The sequence below is a fragment of the Eleginops maclovinus genome, chromosome 15, assembly GCF_036324505.1.
Source record: "Eleginops maclovinus isolate JMC-PN-2008 ecotype Puerto Natales chromosome 15, JC_Emac_rtc_rv5, whole genome shotgun sequence".
In the NCBI taxonomy this organism is placed as follows: Eukaryota; Metazoa; Chordata; class Actinopteri; order Perciformes; family Eleginopidae; genus Eleginops; species Eleginops maclovinus.
Window position 1 is genome coordinate 18,632,420 of NC_086363.1, and position 21,364 is coordinate 18,653,783.

At 40.6% G+C, this 21,364-nt stretch overlaps 1 protein-coding gene across 1 annotated transcript in view; it reads right to left on the minus strand.

Moving 5' to 3' along the window:
* Positions 1 to 13,771: 13,771 nt before the first annotated feature.
* lrfn2b (leucine rich repeat and fibronectin type III domain containing 2b) overlaps positions 13,772 to 21,364 on the minus strand; it is a 152,692-nt gene continuing 145,099 nt past the window's right edge. Inside the window, exon 6 of the mRNA XM_063901532.1 lies at positions 13,772 to 17,295. Within this exon, the coding sequence (XP_063757602.1) occupies positions 16,332 to 17,295 (964 nt within the window). The 3' untranslated portion in view covers positions 13,772 to 16,331. The remainder of the gene's footprint in view (positions 17,296 to 21,364) is intronic.

Here is a 21,364-nt window from a genome sequence, read left to right on the forward strand (position 1 = left end):
CGCTGTGGATGATTTTTCTCTAAATAAAAGAATATTTACAAACTATTAGAAGTCTTACAATAATAACCCAAATAATAATCATTTAAATCCAGAGGTTTAAACTGTTTTCCTTTCCTTCAACAGGTATATATCAAGTGAGTGACAGGCCTGAAGGGCGGAGCTTTAAAATCTTTGGTTGGGGAGTGGTCTACACTTAATTGACAGAAGTGGTGGTGCAGGTTGAGAGCGTAGAGAATTGTGATTTTTAACAGCGGTAAAATAATTGTCTGTGTTAATCAAATGCATGTTCCTCACAAATGTGGCACCATATAAAAGGGAAATGAACAGGCTTCGCAACGGTATAAGATTTACTGCCAAGAAGTATTGTTACAATAGAGAAACAATCCACCAGGTAGGCTACAGTGAGACAAATATACAAACACCAAGAACTATCCATACATGCATCTTCGATGTCATATGGGTTGTTTTATTTATGAAATTCAGTGTGGATTAAACCATATTGAATGAATACCAGTCATTTAGAAAACAAAATGTCTTTCAGTAATGATTATATTCTGTATATGTTCACAGTGAGGCAGACACACAACTTATTTTATTTATATAAATCAAATCTTACTAATCCTAATTGTAATTGAAAATAATATTGAGTTTGAGGGAGGGGACAGAGGGTGAGGAAGTAGATGAGGTAGTTTGGGTGGAGGGAGGTTGAGAGAGGTGGAGGGGGTCGGAAGGAGGTGAGGTAAATGGAGGAGGGAGATAATGGTGATATTAAAAAAAAATCATATTCATTGATGAATATGGATAGGGAGGGGGTGAGGTAGGAGTTCAGGGAAAGGGAGGATGGCTGGGAGAGGGGAAGACGAGTTACTGTTGTTTAGCCTGCGCTGAAGCACCAGCAGCCCCCCTCCTCCTTCTCTGTCGCCTCCATTGGTTCCTCCCTCTGTGCCTTCTTCCTCCTCTGCTTCTCTTGCCTCTTGCTTTGCATTATTTGCGAGGCCATGTCTCTCTCACTCTCCCTCCTGCGGAACCTGAACCTTCTCCTCTGGTAATCCATGTTCAGAGAGAGCTCCTTTTCATCCTCATTCTTTGTCTCCTTCTCCTTCCAGCTCAGGTCTTTCTGAGCCAGGTCTCTAGAGAACCGTTCCTCTGTCTCCCTCCTCTTGTCTTTCAACTCTTGGACTTCTGTCTCCAAGGTTTTGACTTTCCTGGCCTGCTGATTCTTCTCCTTCTTGTCCTTCTTTATTCAGCCTCCACCTGTTTGACCTCAGTCTAGCAGCTCAGGTTTTCCTTGGCCAGGTGATCTTTCTCTTTCTCCACCTGTTTTAAGATAAGATAAGATAAGAGCTGGTTTAGTAATCCCAAACTGGGAAATTGTTGCGTTGCAGCAGTATAAAATAAAACAAGGCATTGCACATAATTAGAAATTAAAAACTGAGCCTCCACCTGTTTAATAGCAGCCTCAAGCTCAGGTTTTTCTTGGCCAGGTCGTTCTTCTCCTCAGTCAGCTCTTTGAGTTTTGTCTCCATCTGTAGTTTCTCACTCTCCCAGGTGTGACTTCTTTCTGCCAGGTCTTTGGAGAACTTTTCCTTCTGCTCCTTCATCTGAACTCTCGGGCCTCTGCCTCCAGGGTTCTGTTCTTACTGGCCGGGTATCTTCTCTATTTCTTCGCCTGTGTCACTGTCATCAGCATCTGTTGCTTCTCACTGTCCCAGCTCTTGTGATCTTCCTCTCTTCTTTGCAGTATCTCATCCAGCTGCTGCTGGTGTTGGATCTGTGCGGCTACCATCTCCCCCCTCAGACGGGAGTTCTCTGCCTCACCCTCCATGATGATGGCAAGCTGCTTTTGATGCCAAAACCTTTGTCCCTGTAACCCAGATCTTCCTCAAGACGTTTCACCGTTTCCTTCTCTTTTGAGCAGGCCGTGTATCTTTCCCTTTCTGCAGTCGATCTTGTTGAGAGTTTCATTAACTGCCGCTTCAAGGTTTATTGGCTTGGGGTTTCCCCTGTTGTTCTGCTGGTTACTTTTATCCATGACACAGACTGTTGACTTGTTTTGTGGGTAAGAAAAATTATCTCTTTGTCTTTGGAAGACGTGTTCTGTCTGTGAAGTGTAGTTTGACTGAACTGACTGAATACCTGTCACCGCACTGACTGATTCACTGCACACACACACACACACACACACACACACACACACACACACACACACACACACACACACACACACACACACACACACACACACACACACACACACACACACACACACACACAGAGAGTGTTGTGTAGTAGTCAAATATGAACACAAGGGAGCAGCAGTGATCTATAAAACTAGGACAGTTTATTGTGCATGTCCAAATGTTCTCCAAACAGAATCTAATACTATAACAGCTTCGTCAATCTGCTGCAGTTTCACACATCACAACAAGTCTACAGGTCTTTTGGGGGACACAGGATTGATGAGATAATGCAGAGCATCGGTTGCAGAGAAAGACAACAAACAATGATAAACTGTAATAACATTAAAACTCTACTTCACTTCAGTCTCTGATTCAGCCGTCATCAGCTCTTGAGCTCTCAGACCTTCGCAGACTTTTATTTTACACTGAAGGCGCGACAGTTTAATTTATAACCTGACATCATGTCTGTTGTAAGGTAGGTGCAGGTGATTCAAGACACTGGTACTGGCCTACCATGCTGGAAAGGGATCTGGACCATCCTACACTCCAGCACGTGCACTTCGCTTCGCAACTTCCAATCGGTTTGCTAGTTCCTCACTTTGAAGTGAAACAGGTACAACTCAACAAAGACAGGCCTTTTTGCTCTCCCTGCTCCACTACTATCAAGACAGTGGAGAGTCTATATACAGCATCTTTGTCACAAACCAAAGACCCACCTGTTTCGCTTATACCTTGGCGAATAAAAGAAAATAATAAAAAAGTTTGCACTTATTGTAAGTCGCTTTGGATAAAAGCCTCGGCTAAATGCATGTAATGTAATAATAAAACATCACAATTGGAGAGAGGGTTTTCTTTTCACTTTATATTCAGCCTTCAACAAAAAAAAACAAGATAACAGAAATATTTATATGCCTTTTCCCCACAGGCTTGGTGCCGCTCTTTCACCAACAAAAGGAACAATTCCAACCTCTTCCCTTCGCTATGGTCAGGTCAGGACTCTGGATTGAGAGTGAACAGAGAAATAAACACTGTTTCTACATCTAACAAAATCCTCACGGCCTCAGTCAGTTTATTATGTTATTACCAGAAATATTACAGCTTCAAAAAACAAACAGTATCTGCACAAAACTGTTTTTAAGTTAATTGGCCAACATTACATCACACATTATCCCACTAACCAAATCAAAGAAATAGAAATCGGAGGAAAAATGCAGACTTTTCTTTACAACAAAGGGCTAAGCCAAATGTTCGTGAAAGATTTTGTGCTGCCTCACAATTTCCAATGTGTCAATGGGCTTTACAGTCCATGGTCCAACAAGCTCCTAAAGAAGAAAATCCTGTTACATCAAAACTGGTAAAATGTAACATCAAATATGAAATGTAATCATTATCTTTTTCGTCATATATAGACCCCATCTCCACCTGTATTAACATTAGATCTTGTATTTGTCTTTTCAGATTCTAAATGCACACATTTCATCTCATCGGCAGGGATTCTGGCTTGACCCCATGACAACAATCTTTGAAATAGTGTTACATTCTGAGAAATACACGTATTTGTTTGCCTTCACTTCCCCCGAGGGTAGATTGAAATGATTCTCACGTGTGTGCATGTACAGAACTGGATTCAGGATGTGATTGTTTTTTTAAAAGCATTTATTTTTTACATTTATATTGACTAAACAAGATCAGCTTGAGTAGCCTTTCACCTTGGAAGGATTAAAGGAAGGTTGTCAAACAGGAGGACATTCACATCACACCCTATGAACCATGTTTGAATATAAATAGGGGTTACAATCTCCCCTGATATGCAACCATCTGAAAAAGTCTTCCATCAACAGAGGTGGATGTGGTTACAGATTTGGCAAACAACAACTGAGTTGAAACTTAGTGACTCAAAGTCCACTTAAAAGCTAACAAGCAGCTATATATTATAAAGTGAGTGTGCGATGAGTTTGGGAAGTTCATCTGGGGTTTGTGGTGGAGTGGGGATACCCGCGGAGTTATCGGCAGGGAAGCAGGCTGGAGAGGCGCGGGGCGAGGAAGGGAAACCGCAGGTGGTTTGTGTGCCCCAGGCGGGAGTACTGTAAGTACACAATTATTAAAACGCACAAGAAAGAGGAATAAACTCTGTAGAACAGGGACTGGTTGTAGCATGAGTACAGAGCAGAACACCTGGGTTGTGGTTGAATAGTAAAAAAAAACCCATATATGTAATAAGTATATTCAGGGTTGGGAGGGTAATTTTAAAAATGTAATCCGTTAGTATATCTAGTCACAAGTCAACGTTTTGTATCTTTATCAATATATGTATCTCAATCAACCTAATCTGTGTATCCAAGTATAGAGAAATGTAACTTGATTACTTTCCGTATGCATATTAGTAGATAGAAGAAAAGCAAACATAGTTCTAATAAAATACAAATAAAGATGTAAGTAGTTGAGTAAATTATGTAAATGATGAGCAGCAACTTCAGAACTTAGTAACATATGTAATGTAAGGTATTGAGACATTATGAAAAAAAAGAAGAAGAAAAAAAGAGTGTAATGCAGGTTTTCTGGTGCGTCAATTTAAATGTTGCTTCCACAAGGACATATGGGAGAGCATTGTCTCTGTTCCTTTGGTAAAGGATGGTCAGGTGTATCCTGTCCTGAAGGAGATAACAAGGGCAGCTTTAAAGCTCTCTATCGTCTGGAGAATTCAAACAGCTCTTGTCATGGCTGCCACTCCCAGGTCAATTCAATCTGTTAGCTTAGAGAAAAAGGATTATTCGACAGCAACCCTAGAGAAAGACAGAACAAACAGGGGACCAAACAAGAAACACGACTAGGAAGAGGAAACACTATGAGGGAGATGCACAGCTGGACCAACACAGCATCATGGGCTCTCCTAATTCACTAAACATATACTGTATAAAGCTAGAGAACATCTCGATGGCAGTGAGACAAATTATAAATGAAAGTACACAGTTACATGCACTGAAAAAACTGAAACATTGACTTCAATTAAATGTATTATGTCAACAGAAATAACATAACTTTATTAGGTTAGTTGAAAGCAAAAATATTAGGTTGAACCTATTTAAACTTAAAAGTATGCTTTCAACTAACCCAATCCAGCAATTTGAAATGTGTTGACAGATCTCCCACTAACACCATTGGGAATACTTCATATTTCAGTGTGACTGTGCTAAAATTGCCACGACTAATAGTTTTCTTCTTTCCTTTGATTAGAGCTGAAGCCTCTCATCAACTCTGGCCAAACCTTTGATTGAATGTGCATTTGGTGGCGGGACATCAGTGTGTTTTAGCTGTTGCCATGTCCCTTTTTATCCTTAGTAATTACACTTCTGTATTCCCACCAATCGAATTAAATGTCAGAATGCGCTGGCTCAACAAGCACTTTGGCACGCTTTGAAATATAATGCGAGCACTGCAGATCTGTATGGGGTCCTGATTTTTATGCAAAGCGTTTGTGTAATTCTCCTGCCAATTCATGTAGCGTGTAGTTGCCTCCACTGCACACACACGCCAGAGATCATGGCTGTGTGTGGAGGTCTGTTTGTGGAAACAGATCTCGGAGCAGTGTCTGTGATAACACAAGCGCCATGTGTGTGTTTTCCCATTCAGCAAAACTGTAATGTCATACGTTTTATAGGTAAACATTTTCCACCACAATTCCTTGGTGACACTATTATTTGTAATCTAAGCCAGCAGAACTCTAGCTAAAGGAACCTATCAGGGTAGATGTGTGGATAAACCAGGATCTTCTATCCAGCAAACTGCTGTTCGTGTCCCAAAATTAATTTGAAAGCGAATGTTGAATTTACGTCCATGATTGAACATGGTAACAAACAATAACCTGGCAGTTTTGTTCCATCTTTATTTCTTCTGTTGTAAACTAAATACTAGTTAGCATACGCATACACTGAAAAAAATGAAACGGTGAATGTAATTAGACATATTATGTCAACCAATCTTACATGATTGTATTAGGTTAGTTGAAAGCAATAATATTAAGTTGAACCTAATATTTTTTTATTCAACTTTAAATTAGATTACATGTCACTTTTTACCAAAGCAACTTACACACACTCAATATTGTTGGCAATCCCCACAGGAGCAATTTAGGGTATCTTGCCCAATAACACAGCGGCATGCTGACTGCAGTGAGGATTTAACCAGTGCCCCCCTGATCTGAAGATTAGCGCACTAACGCACTGAGCCACAGGCTCCCCATATTATTGTTGCATAATACATTTAATAAAAGCCAACATTTCAGTTTCTCCAGTGCAGCTAACAAAGAAGTGAGGATTTCCCAATAAAATGTTAGACATTGAGCATCATGAAACGAACCTCAGAGGAGGAGATGACGACACAGAGATAACTGCAGTGTTTCAGTTTGAGCCGGACTATAACGAGAAGGAAATCCTGCCGAGGTGAGTGGAGTGAAACAGAAACATGGCAGGAAGAGGAGAAACTGCTGCTATAACACGGGATCAAACAGCACACCAGCCTCTGAAAGCAACAGGCGGACAGCGTGTGTTGAGTGATTTTGTTGCCATGAATGAACATTTTGAAGGAGCGAGGCAGTGATGCAGTGGATGGGCGGACAGGATGTGTGACGAGCTGTCCTGATTTCAGGCTTCTATGGTCAAAGTTGTTTATTCCTCCTAGCTAGAATGCTTTGGCCAGGAACTTGGTGTGCTTCAGGGGCAGGGGCTGTCCTGAGACTCAGGCTCATGATGAAGACTCAGCCTCATGATGGAGACATGATGAAGACTCAGGCTCATGAGGAAGACTCAGGCTCATGATGGAGACATGATGAAGACTCAGGCTCATGATGAAGACATGATGAAGACTCAGGCTCATGATGAAGACTCAGGCTCATGATGAAGACTCAGGCTCATGATAAAGACTCAGGCTCATGATGAAGACTCAGGCTCATGATGAAGACTCAGGCTCATGATGAAGACTCAGGCTCATGATGAAGACATGATAAAGACTCAGGCTCATGATGAAGACTCAGGCTCATGATGAAGAGTAAGGCTCATGATGAAGACATGATAAAGACTCAGGCTCATGATGAAGACTCAGGCTCATGGTGAAGACTCAGGCTCATGATGAAGACATGATAAAGACTCAGGCTCATGATGAAGACTCAGGCTCATGACGAAGAGTAAGGCTCATGATGAAGACATGATAAAGACTCAGGCTCATGATGAAGACTCAGGCTCATGGTGAAGACTCAGGCTCATGATAAAGACTCAGGCTCATGATGAAGACTCAGGCTCATGATGAAGACTCAGGCTCATGATGAAGACATGATAAAGACTCAGGCTCATGATGAAGACTCAGGCTCATGATGAAGACTCAGGCTCATGATGAAGACATGATGAAGACTCAGGCTCATGATAAAGACTCAGGCTCATGGTGAAGACTCAGGCTCATGATGAAGACTCAGGCTCATGATGAAGACTCAGGCTCATGATGAAGACTCAGGCTCATGGTGAAGACTCAGGCTCATGATGAAGACTCAGGCTCATGATGAAGACTCAGGCTCATGATGAAGACTCAGGCTCATGATGAAGACTCAGGCTCATGGTGAAGACTCAGGCTCATGATGAAGACTCAGGCTCATGATGAAGACATGATAAAGACTCAGGCTCATGATGAAGACTCAGGCTCATGATGAAGACTCAGGCTCATGATGAAGACTCAGGCTCATGGTGAAGACATGATGAAGACTCAGGCTCATGGTGAATACTCAGGCTCATGATGAAGACTCAGGCTCATGGTGAAGACTCAGGCTCATGGTGAAGACATGATGAAGACTCAGGCTCATGGTGAAGACTCAGGCTCATGGTGAAGACTCAGGCTCATGGTGAAGACTCAGGCTCATGGTGAAGACATGATGAAGACTCAGGCTCATGATGAAGACTCAGGCTCATGATGAAGACTCAGGCTCATGATGAAGACTCAGGCTATGTGAAGCCATGATGAAGACTCAGGCTCATGATGAAGATCAGCTCATGATGAAGACTCAGGCTCATGATGAAGACATGATAAGACTCAGGCTCATGGTGAAGACTCAGCTCATGTGAAGACTCAGTCATGGTGAAGACTCAGGCTCATGATGAAGACTCAGGCTCATGATGAAGGAAAGACTCAGGCTCATGATGAAGACTCAGGCTCATGATGAAGACTCAGGCTCATGATGAAGACTCAGGCTCATGATGAAGACATGATAAAGATCAGGCTCAGATGAAGATCAGGCTCATGGTGAAGACCAGGCTCATGATGAAGACTCAGCTCATGATGAGACTGATAAGACTCAGCTCATGATGAAGACATAAGACTCAGGCTCATGGTGAAGCTCAGCTCATGGTGAAGACAGGCTCTGATGAAGATCAGGCTCATGGTGAGATCAGGCTCATGGTGAAGACATGATGAAGACTCAGGCTCATGGTGAATACTCAGGCTCATGATGAAGACATGATGAAGGCTCAGATTCATGGTGAAGACATGATGAAGACTCAGACTCATGGTCAAGACATGATGAAGACTCAGGCTCATGGTGAAGACATGATGAAGGCTCAGGCTCATGGTGAAGACATGATGAAGGCTCAGACTCATGGTGAATACTCAGGCTCATGATGAAGACATGATGAAGGCTCAGACTCATGGTGAAGACATGATGAAGACTCAGACTCATGGTGAAGACATTATGAAGACTCAGACTCATAATGAAGACATGATGATCGGTGCGATCATTGTCGACCGTAAGGTTTTGTAAAGCACATTAAACAACACCCCAGATATTTCAATCAGGAGAGACATGTTTGATGTAACAATACATCAAACATGTCATGTGGACCCTGGATTCAGAAGAACGGGAGGTGGAAGGGGTGGAGGAGGGCTGCATCGAGTCACCTGAAATGGCAGCTGTCAGGAGGGGAGAGAGCAGGTTTAAAATGTTTGAGGATGCTCTGTGTTTGGCTTGTGGGAATAGAGACAGAGTGATAGGTTTAGCTGGGGAGTTATGCCCCCGATCACTGGTTGGTAGGGAAGAGTGCAGTAAGACGGAAATATGTAAATGACTGTTTATAAAGACGTCTTCCTGGTTGAACTTGCGCTGAGCTCCATTCAGTCTGACTCCTGGCTAATTAGTTTGTCCGTAATTAGCCAGTGATCTTACCTTGCCCATGATGAGAGGGGGAGACACAGCTTATATCTAATTTTCTCCATAAAATCTACTTCCAGCTCTCCTCCTTCGTCTCTTTTCAGATTTACGGGAACAAGGTGGTGGAAGTGGCGTGGATGCACAACAGCAGCAACTCAACGTTGAAAAAATAGTTTAGCGATGGCCCAGCTTAATAAGTTACTTACAGAAGTTAATGGCAGCAAACATCACAAGTAAGATCATATGAGAAGAACAAATGTTGTAAATAAAATAAATCTAGCAGGAGCAACTGCAAAAGGCATGGTTCAGGTATGCACACTAAAAGTCCTTAAATATCTCCACCTTTCAAAATGAATCCAAAGAAAATAACATTTGCAAGTGAAACTGTATTAACTGTGAGTTAGGTGACAAGGCATCAGTGATACATATCTTATCCTTTTTCTTTTAATTGAAACAATTCACATAAATATTGCAAAAGTGAAATACGTCTGCATGCTTTGAGAAGGTAGGATCACTCATTCTGCATGCAAGATTGCATTTTGTACTATAAAGGTGTAATGTGTAAGATATGGGGGCAGCATTCATATCTACTGCTGGCTCCATACACTCTCAATATACTGTAGCTATTACTTATGAAAACAAATACAATATATAGTATGTACACCTCTATTGTTTATTTTTGAGTTGTAGCAGTATGGAATATACAGCTCTGGAAAAAAATTAAGAGACCACATGTTATCAGTAGTTTATACAACACAATAACAAAAATTACAATAATTTAACTCAAAAACATACATACAAATAATAAAACCAGAGAAACTGATAATGCTGCAGTGGTCTCTTCTTTTTCCCCCGTAGCTGTACATTGTACTGTACTGAGTATTCTAAAGTATTTGTTGCACTGTGTCATTTATAGCTATATCTCTTCTAGTGTTGATATGTTTACTTTGTTTTACTCCGGTGTATTGCCAGTTTGTCCTCCTGTCAGTTAATGGGCAATAACACTTTACAATAATCAAACTATCAAACAGACATGGCCACGACAGTCTGGCACTTAAGTGACTCACTATCTCCTCTACAGGAACAACTGAAAATATATACATTGACTCACTGGGACTTTTTTTCTGAGGAGAAATAATATTTGCCAGGACTACAGCTGTGCCCGCTATATACTCTTACCTGGAAGTTACTGTAATAGTAATACAAAAAAAGTAACATTTTGATTTGATCTCCTTCAAGCACTCAACACAGTCTTACAGAAACCAAACTTCATCAGTAGACATAGTGTGGTGGTTTGCGAGACAGATACACGATTTAAACTCTTCTTTAAAAATGTTCTCAATGTTCTCTGTCTGTCGACAGAAAGTGGTGTTTGGACATGTCATTGGCAGAATGAGTGGGATTTGTGTGTGTGTTGTGGGTTGTAATCCTCAACAACAGTAGCCACTGACGTAAGGGATCGTCGGCCTAGCACATAATTGGTGTCCAGACAGGAGAATTAAGTGGAAATTCCTGAGTTTCCGACTGCTACGACATAGATGACAGTGTCAGGCAGAGGAGAAACATAGCCTCAACAGAGGAGAGGCTGAGGAGTGACTGCTGGAAGTTGGGGGGGGGGGGGGGGGGGGTGGGGGGTAGAGAAATACCCAGAGATGTCCAACTCAGCCAACTGAAGCGAAAAGAGGAAATCTAGGCAGGAGGCAGCAGGGTCACCAGACACAGACACACCACGCTTCAAGTAAGTGATGATCGAGTGAGAAAATTTCCACACTATTTGTATTTTTGGGAAAATCCTACTCATTGTGCCTTTAAAACCAATGTTCTTTATCATTTTTAAGTATAGCTTTGAGGTTGTGGCTAACATCGTTAACCCATATCATAAATAATTTTAATATAATAATTGATGTATTATCCATTATAACTATTACAATTAAAAGTGTAAACCCTAAACTGTTTGTAGGACAGATATGCATAAACTTCAATAACAGAAAAATGAGAAAAAAAAATACATCATATTCGAACAAATTAACACATTTTCAAAAAATCTACAATTTTTTCCCAAAAATTACTTAATTTTGAAAAATCATCCCATTTTTCAAAACTACATTTTCAACTAAGTAATTTATTTTCCGAAACATCTGTTTGTTTTCTAAAAATCAACCAGATTTTTTGTCATAATTGATAAATCAGTTTTTTCTCATTAATGTACTACATTTACCAGAAATGTATACTCCAAAGAATCTATGAAATTGTAATATTCTTGTGAAGCCTGATATATTTGGTATCTCTGGAAACTTTTGTCTCTCCACGAGAATTAAAACTTTTTATGGGTTCTTCAATGTTTGGCTGGCTAGGGTGACCTTTGGCTGACCCAGGGTCATGATGGGTGAAGTTGTAAAGTGGCATTTAAGGAAAGGCTTACCCAATTGGAATAACCGCAGTGACTACCACCCAAGGTAATGTCCACTCTTTATCTGCACACTTATCCCATAATTGCCTTGTTTAAAAGCTAGACATCTGGGCCTGATTTGCCCTCTCCCTTTGTCTGTGCCAGTAAGAAACAATCTGAAGGATCTTTTGAGTTCATTGTCATTATGGCGGCATTATCCCACAGTAACTCTTCCATGATTATGCATAGGTCTTCTAAAAAAAAGCCTAATCCTTCAAACGACTTGCTCTGAACTTCAAAACTCGGATTACAGTTGTTGGACCTCTTCGAGCCCTTTATATGACCCTTAATCCTGGCCCATGTGTGACTGCATAAGACGCACCATCCGCAGCACTGCTCAGAACTGATGCTCCGGAAGGCGGCAACATCCACACAATGTTTGTTTTATAAGCAATATCCTCCATGTGTCTACAGAATAGCATCCACACTTCATACCAAGCGAATCTCAAAACTAGCATTGTGGAAGTCTGACACACAGTTACACACTCAAAAACACAAGCGAGGAGTAAGGGAGCAAGCGTTATGTTTAGTTTGTCATGAAGTGAGTGCAATCTTTGGGACTGCCTGGAGTGTGTTTAAGATGGAATAATACGTGCACCCTTGACACATTGAAACACCAAGAAATTCCAATAAGAAAAAATCCTCTGGCTTGAGGACAAACTAATTATCGCTAAACTCAGCACTTTCAGAATGCTATAGTGAGTATCTCAGCCTCAAGCAAGGTGACAGCTCATCAAGATGACTGATAGGTGTCAGGACAGATGCTGGACCAAGTGGTGGAGTGAATACGGAATGAACCATTCATATACACTATAGCCTCAGGGCCAGCGCTGAATGTGCTTAGCAACTTTGAGTTCTTTGGAAAAGTCTTTGGAATTTTGAATCAAACGGTGTCAATTCACCAATTTCATTCATCAACCACAGGACTTATCATTCAACAACCAAATCCTATGACAAAATGATAAAAGCTGATCTGATAATAATGTGTGAATTATAGAAAAAATGCATTAATTAACTTCAGTGACACAATAAAAAAAAAGGACGGATATTGTATTGTTGGTCCTCAAGAATCCATAAAGTCTTGTATCACCGATCGGTTTATAGCTTTGAGGACTTTGAACAGTTTGTCATTAACCACTATTTCTTAACTTTTGTGAAAAACATCACAGGGTTAAGGAATAGTGGTTAGGGGAATTCATCAGGAAGGAATCGTAATAATGTTGCTTCATGCTTTATGAACGTGGACAACAGTGAAAATATATTCTTCATTACCAAGGTTGGAATTGAAATAAAAAAGGCCGCTCTCACTCACCCTGCGCTCAACACGTACTGTATTAATCCACATGAATCCTGATTCATATGATCACGTATGATATATTTCAATAAATACAATTTTATTCAAACACCATTCAAACATGTTTAAAACGTTCAAGAAACCCCAGGTAACCCGTAAACACTGTGGAATGTTGACTATTTGATCATTTTACTGTAAAAAAGTTACATTTGGCCCACAAACCAAGGTAAGCATTTATGTTTTGTTGTTGGTTAAAACATAATTGTATCCAAAAGTATAAATGTATGCAATGAATGGATACAACTCAGCATATTTCTTTTGATTAAAAGACAATTACTATGGCATTCGGAAATGCCAGTTTACTTCATTCACTTTTTTCATACTTGCATCTTACTTTGAAAACCTATTTTGATTTGTTTTGTAACATATTTGTTCACCTCCATCAAACAAAGCTATGTTTTCAATTTGGTTGGTTTGTTTGTATTTCTGGCAGGTATACTGGTGTGAGTCACAGGGTAAATATATCAATAATTATAGTTTACTCACAGACACGTCATTGGTGGGTCTGCTCTTTCCAATATCCTTTCTGTTTACTTCATGAGATTTCCCATCCTCATATAACCCAGCAGTGAAAGAAGAAACACTGACGCCATATGGTTGTCTCAGGAGATTTTGAGTTTTATCTTTGTAGCAAAAACAACAAATCTGACCACACAAACATATTTTACAGCTCCAGGTAAGAAATGTGCACAGTTGCACAGAAACACACAGCGGAGCAGCTGCTCCTCTCCTACTGCCACACACATTCCAACTGGAGTATGGTACAAAAAAAAATCCAATATATAGAGACACTGTACACACGCAGTCAATTAGAAATATCACATTCAGACAACACTTGAGTGAGAAATGACAGCATGGGTATTTACACTGGACTGTCTCTGGGTCAGTTCTGCAGAAACATGCAACACCAGACGATAGAAGCGAATCACTTCCTGTTTTTAGTAGAAACGTTCTGGATAATGGCCTTATTAAACCCATATTTCCTCCAGATGGTTTATCACCATCTGTATGGATACTATGAACATTGAGCAGTGTATGAAGAGATCACAAAGGGAAGTTAGTCTCATGTCATCTGAAAAAAAGAGTAACCGTACAGAAAGACTGAAAACACAATCTCAAATTACGGAACTTTTTGAAAGATGCAAGTCAAGTTGAGTAGACAACATGAGAGATTTTGTGAGTGTACCTGAATATTCTAAAGATACTCCATTGTTTAAACTTTCACAATAGTTTAGTGGTTTGTGTTTTATTGTGGGTACTTACTATATTAAAATAATACAGAGCTCATCAGCACCTTCAGGTGGCCACATACTGATATCCTGCTGATTGTGAAGGACCATTACAACACATACAGATGAGCTGGTTTTGGTAGAACCAGCAGAATGTTCCTGTATACGTGACAGTGAGTGATGAAGAGAAGTGCAGTGACAACTCACCCAAGTTCAAGATCATTTAAATAGCCTGTGATAGGCTAGCTAGAAGAGTTCTGATCCATAACTCTGCTTTTTTTGCTTGATAATAATCCCTGGAGCCTGATATCAAATATATATATATATATAAGGGCTGTCAAAGTGAATGCGATATAACGTGTAGTTTTGGAAATCAGGCAGCGATGGGCGCAGTAACTTACATTTTCCTTTGTTTTGGATTGTTGCAATAGTGACAAACGTAAATACAGTCACTTTCTTCCACACTATGTTGATAGGAGTATCACAAACTTGAAAAATATCAGTTTTAGGTACATTTAAATCATATAAAAACTAAATTGCGATAGTTGCGATTAATTGTGAGTTAACTACACTGAAAAAACTTTGATTAAGTATATTATGTCAAGTAATTTCACGTAACGGTATTAGGTTAGTTGAAAGCAATTATATTGAGTTGAACCTAATTTATATTATTGCTTTCAGCTAACCTAATACAGTGACGTGAAATCTGTTGACATAACTCATTTAATTAAAGTCAATGTTTCAGTTATTTCAGGGTGTGGACATTGTGACATCACAATGTCATTGTAATTATAATTGTGTATTGATTGACAGCCCTAATATATATCTATATATATGAAACGAATACTTGTGAAACTGCAGACATGATTGTTGTAAATTCAATGAACGGGGGGGACTAAATGATTAACAATAAGACCCATAGAAAACACTTGTTTTATGCTACTGAAGCTAACAAATGTAGACAAACTAAGCAGGCCTAATTGTCTGGGGATATTATGCATGTCAATAATTTGGCATCTTTTAAACAATTAGTGTTCACAGAGAAAAGCCATAGTTTAGGAGATGACGGGTTTCATAATCTATGCAGTCACATACAACTTGATAGATTAGCATACAGAATTATTGAGCGGCCCCTCAAATATATATGCTCTGTATAGAAAGTAAATATATTCACATACAGCTTTTTTTAATAAATCTTTTTTTCTTAAATCTTCATGAATCAAAGCATTACATCTACGTGTGTGTATATATATATATATATATATATACTTTACCATTTTCCCAGAGAAGGGTAAACTGCATAAGTAGGTAACCAAACTTAATTTACAGAAGAAGTTTTCATAGTGTAACCATTGGTCACGCCTTGCTCTGGAGTCAAGGCAGGGTCCAGCTATCATTTGTGTTTGACCAGCAAAATAAAAAATATAAAACTTTAATTTCATAACATACTTTAAATGTATACAGTGTCACAGCAGTCCATTATCACATATTCCAGACAGCCCTGCTCTGTCACTTCGTGTCGGCCATTTTAATCCATCTCTGTACAAAGGGTGAGGCAGAACGATTCAGAGGTCTTATTCCTGAAGTTTGTATTTGGCTTTGACCGTGAACATCTCTCGTCCTGGCCCACCAGAGTCTGAGCTGAGGAGTGGAAAGGATAAAAAGGATGCTTCATGCAGGATAAAGGCTCTGTCTGGGCTTGGCCGTCTACACAGAAAAAAACTGAAACATTGACTTTTATTAAATGAATTAACTCAACTGAAACGGGTTATTTGAGAGCAATAATATTAAGTTGAACCTAATATTTTGTATTTAAACTTTATATTATTACTTTCAAATAACCTAATACAGTTAAAGAAATACATAATAAATTAAATTAAAATCAACGGTTCAGTTTTTTCACTGCATTTGGGCAAAGTTTGACCCTCCTTCCTTCCTACACAGTACTCTCCATCACCCAGTCAGGGCTGTCTATTGTCCCCTTGCTCCCCCCCGTGTCCCCTTCCTCATCGCACTGCAGCAGCATGCCGTTCACAGACAGGCTCCTCTTAGTCCAGATGCTGCTGATCCTGCGGGGTTTGTTGCGCAGCTGAGCAGTCGCGGTGCCTGTCATGTCGCCCATGTCAAAGGACTGGCTCCTTTTTGGCCTGGAGTCCAGCGGGAGCATAAGGAGTCGGCTGAGGCTGGAGTCCAGGGTCCGGCCCAGCAGCGGCTCCCTGTCTGTGTGGGGATTCCTTGTTGCCATGGCAGCGCTACTGGAGGCTCCCGGGTCACGGCCCTGCGCTCCCCGCAGCTCCAGTGAGTTGAACGCCCCGAGCAGGTTGTCCAGGTTGGTCCGGGGCTTGGGGTGAGCTGACCTCCAAATATTGGCGAGTGTGCTGTTGGGGCTGTATGAGCCTCCCGCCATGGAGCCTGAAGACGAGGAAGAGGAGGTGAGGCTGCTTTGAAGGGAGCCACACTTGAACTCCACCACCTCGTCCTGCAGAGTCACTTTGGCCTTGACTTTGGGCTGCGGCTGAGGCAGCGGCATGAGGACTCCGTTTGGTCCGATTCGACCCCCATTGGTCTGCGAGTGTGTGTCACTGAAACTTGCCAGTTTGCCCAGCGGTGGTTCAGTGTCTGCGGCTTTATAGCGCACCATGAGGATGACGATGAACACGAGCAGGGTGGCAACAATGATGCCCCCCACCACTAAGATCATGGTGCCCCCCAGCAGCTGGCTGGGCAGAGACTGGCACTGGGCGTAGTCGTCCTGAGTGAAGAAGTCGGCGCAGCCCACAACGTTGGTGGCCGTGAGTGTGGTGGCCGTGTCGTCCCAGGCGGCCAGCACACACAGATCGTAGCGAGTCCCTGACACCAGATTTGTCACCAAGAAAGCTTTGCTTGAGGCCGGGATCATTCTACAAAAAGAAGAAAAACAATTAAAACATGCAGGTTAATTACCCCATTAAGATAGAGACTTCTTTCTCTTATAATAGCCTTGCCTGGTATCTCGTTAATTGACTCCCAACCTGGGAGTACTACAATAAATGTTTTAATTGATTGAGCCCTCAGCATTTGCAAGAGCTACACATGTAATTTGAGTACATGTAGACTTATCTAACTGCTACAGAAGGTAATGCAAGCTGTATTCACTGCTATTTTTCATTAATATAGGAGTGCCAGGATCTCCATTTGAATTCCCTAGAGTTTCTCCCCACTGCTAAGTCTCTACAGCTTTAACAGACAGCCAACAGTAATTGGCTTTATCTCTCAGAGCCATCTGTCATGCTGCAGTGAACAGAGGGTCCATTTGATATTGGAGCTCTGGAGCAGTGATAAATAAATAAGTAGAAAACCCGGAAAAGGCATGAAAGACAAGAGAGTGGGCACACTTTGTTGTGCCAATCCAGCGAGCGTCCAACTGTCCTATGCAAGCTGTACGGCAGCCAGCGGCAATGGCTGTTGTACTGCTGCAGTGATCTCACACCTGCTGTTCAAATGATATCACTCATTCACTGCCAGGTTCCCCTGCAGTCACGGACCTGATGGTCTAACCTTTGGGGTGAATGTAGAATAAGCAATAGGTGTTTGCTGAGTTTGTCTGGTGTGAAGAACAAGTTCTGCACCACATTTTAAAAGGAGGGCAAAATGATAGGCCTACATTTCTAACACTTTTGTCATCATCGTTGCTATATAGTTGATGACTTCTACATGGTTACCATAGCAACCAAGCAGAAAGGAAGGTGATTTCCAGACAATTTGATTTGATCACTAATGGTATGTTCATACAGGACACGAAGCAACGATCCGCAGCACCTTACTCTCATGAGGTTTAGAGTGGCATAATTTGTCTTTACTCGCGACACTCAAGCTAGACCAACTCGGTAGGAGGTGCGGCTTATCTCAATGTAGAAAGCAGCAACAACTAAATGAACATATTATGATTTCAAGATTTCATTGTAGCAAATGTATCAAACTGATGCTGAATAATTACATATACTTATACTGGTTGCTAAACTATGAATTAATGCTTTGGCAAGGACGGCAAGGACATTTACAATGACTGATATAGAGGTATGATCCAACAGGCTAGGCTAAGCTAACTCTGTCAGGCCTCAAAATAACGTTATACAGATTCTCACATTTCCCTATCGACAACACATTTATCTGACATATCAGGGATTGTAGATGAGTTCAACTTCAGTGTTTGCCCTATGCTAATTATACACCACCGCTCCAACATAAAAAGCTGTTTTCCAATAAAAAACTTCCACTTCTCAAACTTGTGTTACAGTTCATTACCCTATTATAATTGGCTGCCTGGGATAGGGAGTGAAATTCTTTAGCCTGGTGATGCTTCTGCTGTTCGCTGCATGCTCCTGTGTCTGGGTCTAATTGATTTCAGGTTGTCTGCAAAGACTGCTAATTCATTTTAATTCATATGAATAAATCCAGAGTCCAGAGAAACCTATGCCCGTACTTATCACGGGGAGATAACGTTTTTCCCGCCCCTTCAGGCTCCAAAAGGCAATTTGTCGAGTGGCCTGCTTAGCTCACGATGATGGCAGGAGGCCAAAGCATTAATCAGAATGAAAGCAGGGGAGAGTAAGAGAAGAGTGGGAGAGGAGACCTAGGAGATGGGCTCATGGCTTCTTTAAGCTTTGCAATAGATTTGTCGGTTAATACATTGACATATTTTCTCAGATCAAATAAAAAGCTGACAATAAACAAATAACATTAACCCCAGGCTGCAGTTTTTTACTATGACAATTTAAACTATTCAATTTTCAGGATTCCTTCGCAAAACATAGCTGCAATATAATCCTCTACTGAGTTTTTTCTGGAGTAATACAGACAAGGTCATGCCAAATTGTCTCTTGCCCATTGATTCATCCTAAACATCAGGGGGCTGCTGGGAAATTTGATTATGCTTATATAAGCAAAATCTTTAATGGCCTCTCTCTGGCTGCTCCTCACTCTGAGACTCTGCAGCTGTATTGAGAAAGAAATGGGCCGTGACATTTTTGTGTCTGTGCCTATACCCTTGAATATCTCCTGGTTGCAATAAAACATCCGCTCTATCTAACTGTAATGGATGGATGCATTAGGAAAGGGAAGTTGTGATGAAAATGGTGCCACCTTAGGTCTTTGGTTTGTGTTACAGTCTGTGCTTAATATACTGTAACTGATAATAGCATAGCTTATGTAAACATGAAGCCAACACTGCAGGGAGCCTATCTCATGATAAGCTCTCATATGGCATGAATATGAGAATGCAGCAGCTAGCATGAAAGGAAATGCTTACTGTCAGTACCATCATTTTAAAAACCAAGTAATGTGACACATGACAATGCATAGATAAAAGATAAGGCTTCATTAAATAGTTTGTTTCATTAAACTCCATTCATTGATTTTTGTGAGCCAACTTTGGAAAGCAGTCAGAAAGCACAACATGTGACCCTGTTAGCATACAGTGGTTAATAACAGAACAAGCAGAATTAAACATTTTCGGGATATTTTGTTCGATCGAAAATTATTTGATAATGTCACATCACTCTCACCTTCTGTAACAGTAGGTAGATAATTGTCATAAAGTCCGCACACTAACTTTGGCATTTGCTCTGTAAGTTTGCTAACATTAGCCACCATAAGCTCCTGTTCATATCGAGGTAGCAGCAGCATAACCTTAGCAAATAGGTGTTTTATTGCTCATTAATACATCATTTCATTGTAGGAAGGTGTATTTGTCATTTGGTAGTTTGAAAAAGCTTACATTCTTTCTTGAATATTCTCCAATGTTCTTTAAGTTTTAGTTTTTACCAGCTCTTATCTGTGGTATTCAATAGGTTTAAGAAAATTGCGATTGATGAGAGCTTATTGTGGGAAATGGAATCAAATTTAGGGACTGAACGTCATTGTAGAGCTGAAGGTGCTCTGAAAAAAATGAAATGTTGACTTACATTTAATGTATTATGTCAACAGATTTCAAATAATTGTATTAGGTTAGTTGAAAGCACTAAGAATAAGTTCAAACTAAAATGATTAGGTTCAACTTCATATTATTGCTTTCAACTATCCTAGTACAGTTATATGGAATTTGTTGACATAACACATTGAATGAAGTCAATGTTTCAGTTTTTTAGTGTGGAGTTAATTTCATAGTTTACACTGTAAACACAATAGTTTTCCATTGAATTAACAAAATAAACGTTTCTGATGTTATGGACAGTGCCCAGTAAAGCTTTCCGCTGGTTTAGATCAACAAATGCTTTTTCTCAGACACTTTTATGACATCAGAAATTCTTGCAGTTGCTGAAATGCACACAATATATTTCCTTCGCTCCTGGTGGAAATGTCACGCTCCTTGAGGAGGCATGACATTTCAAAATTGGAATAGTGCTGTTGTTGTCTGAGCTGTGATCAATACACTACAGTATGTTTTTCAGGACAGTAGCCATGAATCTAACACACTCTTCAGCTCAGCTATAGCCAGTAATGCTGGCTTTGGGAGCATGATCTCAGCCCTGACATTCCTCTCTCCAACACAGGGGCACAGGCATTAAATCCCTTGACTTGACACTGTAGCCATTACGTGGTTGAGTATTGTTCTGCCTGTTGCAATTTTACAGAAAGATCAATGACAGGCTGCAGGCTGACCTGTAATTTCCTCATGACAGCTGCACAAAGAACAAAGATAATCACCTATTCATGAGCAGGAAATATGTGATGCATTACACATCAGGGGTGGACAGTAATGTCATTTGAATGAGGTGAATTGACTTTTTCAGTCAGTTAGTTACTTTTTATTGTAACCGTAGTATATTTTCAGTGAACAATTAATACATTTACACATGTGTACTGGTGTGAGAGATGGTTGCCTAGCTACTGGACTGTGCTTTTTTGTGCGGTGGCCACTTTTAAGTTATATGACCAGTCCAAAGGACCAGACCTGATCCTACATAAGCCACACCTTTTCCAAGCTGTCCA